This window comes from Desmodus rotundus, chromosome 2 (genome assembly GCF_022682495.2).
Source record: "Desmodus rotundus isolate HL8 chromosome 2, HLdesRot8A.1, whole genome shotgun sequence".
NCBI classification, from domain to species: Eukaryota; Metazoa; Chordata; class Mammalia; order Chiroptera; family Phyllostomidae; genus Desmodus; species Desmodus rotundus.
Window position 1 is genome coordinate 1,048,333 of NC_071388.1, and position 2,146 is coordinate 1,050,478.

Sequence of the window (2,146 nt, forward strand, 5' to 3'; positions counted from 1 at the left end):
GGGAACGGCCGTGTGACAGCGTGCGCTCAGCGAGTGCCAACAGCGCAGTGCCGTGGACAGAGGTCCCTCTGAGGACGGGAGACCGGACCAGAGCAGGTGCGGCTGGGCGGACACGCTGCTGACAAAGTGCTCGGAGAACTGGACGCGCCCCCACCCCCACCCCGCCTATCCACCGCAGGCTGACACCGGGTGACAGCCGTGCCACCATCGCCAGGCGCGGCGCAGGCGCAAGCACACGGACGCACTGCAGACAGACACACGGAAACCCACGCGGCTTGCAGGAACGGGACGCCCAGCCGTGAGGCAGAGACAGGACACGAGAACACATTGCAAGTGCTGGGGGAGTCAGTTTAATGTAACGCGAATTTCCACGTCTCACGTGGATAATCTGGAATGAGGGTTCTGCCAAAATATGAATCCACAAGGAGCGTCATTACCGGAATCCCCCCGCCCACCCCGCCCCACTGGAGCTGCAAGTTCAGGTGACTGTCCGCTGGGTGCAGGGTACTGAAATCTCAGGGGGTCCCAGCGACCTGGGGCTGGCCCGTCGCTTCAGCATCCGAGCCAGGTGCCAACGGAAGGGCGTGTCCGGGGAGGGTCAGCTCGGGGACGCCGTCACCGGCAAGGCTGCTCAGTAGTAGCCCGAGGACCAGAACCTCCCATAGCAGCAGGGCCGGTAGCAGCTGTACCCGCAGCCACCGTAGCCCCAGCCGAGGCCCCCGAGGCCGCAGCCCCAGCCGCCATAGCCGCCATAGCCACAGCCCAGGCCTCGGTAGTAGCCGCCGTAGCCGCAGCCCAGGCCCCCGTAGTAGCCGCCGTAGTAGCTCATGGTGCAGGAGGTGAGGGGTTTAGAGCAGAAGGCGAGTCTGTGCGCAGAATGAGCAGCGTGGCCGCGCGAGGCCTTTTATACACCCTGGGCAGTGGGTGTGGCCAAAAACAACCCTGCTTGTGTTTGAGGACTGGTTTGCAGGAGAACTATGTCATTAACCTGTGGTCACCTAGAGAAGAGGCCCTCACACCCACTCACTCCAGAATTCCTTCTCGCTGCCTCTGAATTCTTTAAGGTGGACACAGGCCTTGAGTAATAAAACCAAATTTACTGCCATACTTGAGCTCCGCTGCTGAGCTTCCTGCCTTCGCATCCTTGGAAGCCACACTCATTACGTGATCTTGCAATAAGCCCAGGCCCCTCGGGGCACGTAGGACACAGACCGCCGAGCCCCCAGGCCACCCCGGGTCGGTGCACTCGGCTGCTGGTGTTTGTCAGTCACGCAGTCCTGGTTCTTGTTTCGAGAGAGACGCCCAATGTCCAGATAAATACTGCCTTTGGTCTTGTTTTGGTTTTGTGGCAGAACTGCTTTCGGTGTCGGATGGCCAGTCATGTGTTCAGACTGATTCGCAGCAGGGGGTTTTCACGCGGCAGTGTGCGCTGAGGGTTACATGCATCCGCGTTTCGTAAGCACGAGAGAGCTAACAGATGTTTGCCGGTGGAGAGTAGGTATGCGTGTAATGTGTGTGTGTGTGTGTGATACTTGTGTGCGTCTTTAAAGGTAACGCAGGTAGAGTAGTTGCGTGTATTTACAGGTATGTTCTGTACACTAGTATCTAAGGTACACCTGTCCTTTCCCATGCTCTCTGTAACTCCTAGTAACACCCACGGTCCAGTGAGACACACATCGGGAAACGTACCCAGCACTGGGAAGACCGCACGAAGCATGGATAACACTGCTGTGCGCAGGACCCGCGACATTTTCAGCGCTCGATTAGCCGTCTCGAACGTGTAAAATACAGAGCGACGCCCCGTGCTCACCGAGTCCCGCCTGGCAAGGCCGCCGGAGCTGCTTTGCCCGGCTCCACGTCTTGGTCCTTCATTGCCGGTCGCAATATCCATCACAGTTCTGCTTCTGTTAATGAAGTTTTTCCACCTCCACCCATTTATTGCTGGCGTTATAAAGACTGATGGCAGTATAAAGAGTGGCATGTAAATATGACAAGAATGTTCTGTCTACCCAGGAAAGGATCGGAGCGTCTTTATGAAATGGAATTACTAGAGACAAAACACAGTATTTTGTGGGTAGAGATTTTTTTAAATATCTGACACAAAATCTCTAGATCATTTTCCTGACAATCCCAATGGTGATACCAA

At 56.6% G+C, this 2,146-nt stretch overlaps 1 protein-coding gene across 1 annotated transcript; it reads right to left on the reverse strand.

Annotated features, from left to right (window-relative positions):
* Positions 1-478: 478 nt before the first annotated feature.
* Positions 479-859, reverse strand: LOC112305357 (keratin-associated protein 20-1-like). Its single transcript, XM_024561045.3, has one exon. It carries the CDS (start codon positions 827-829, stop codon positions 632-634), a length of 198 nt encoding a protein of 65 aa, XP_024416813.2. The 5' UTR covers positions 830-859; the 3' UTR covers positions 479-631.
* Between the last annotated feature and the right edge of the window lie 1,287 nt (positions 860-2,146).

Bases quoted from the DNA above. Each gene is read 5' to 3' on its own strand.
- LOC112305357 (XM_024561045.3), bottom strand. From the start codon at position 829: ATGAGCTACTACGGCGGCTACTACGGGGGCCTGGGCTGCGGCTACGGC.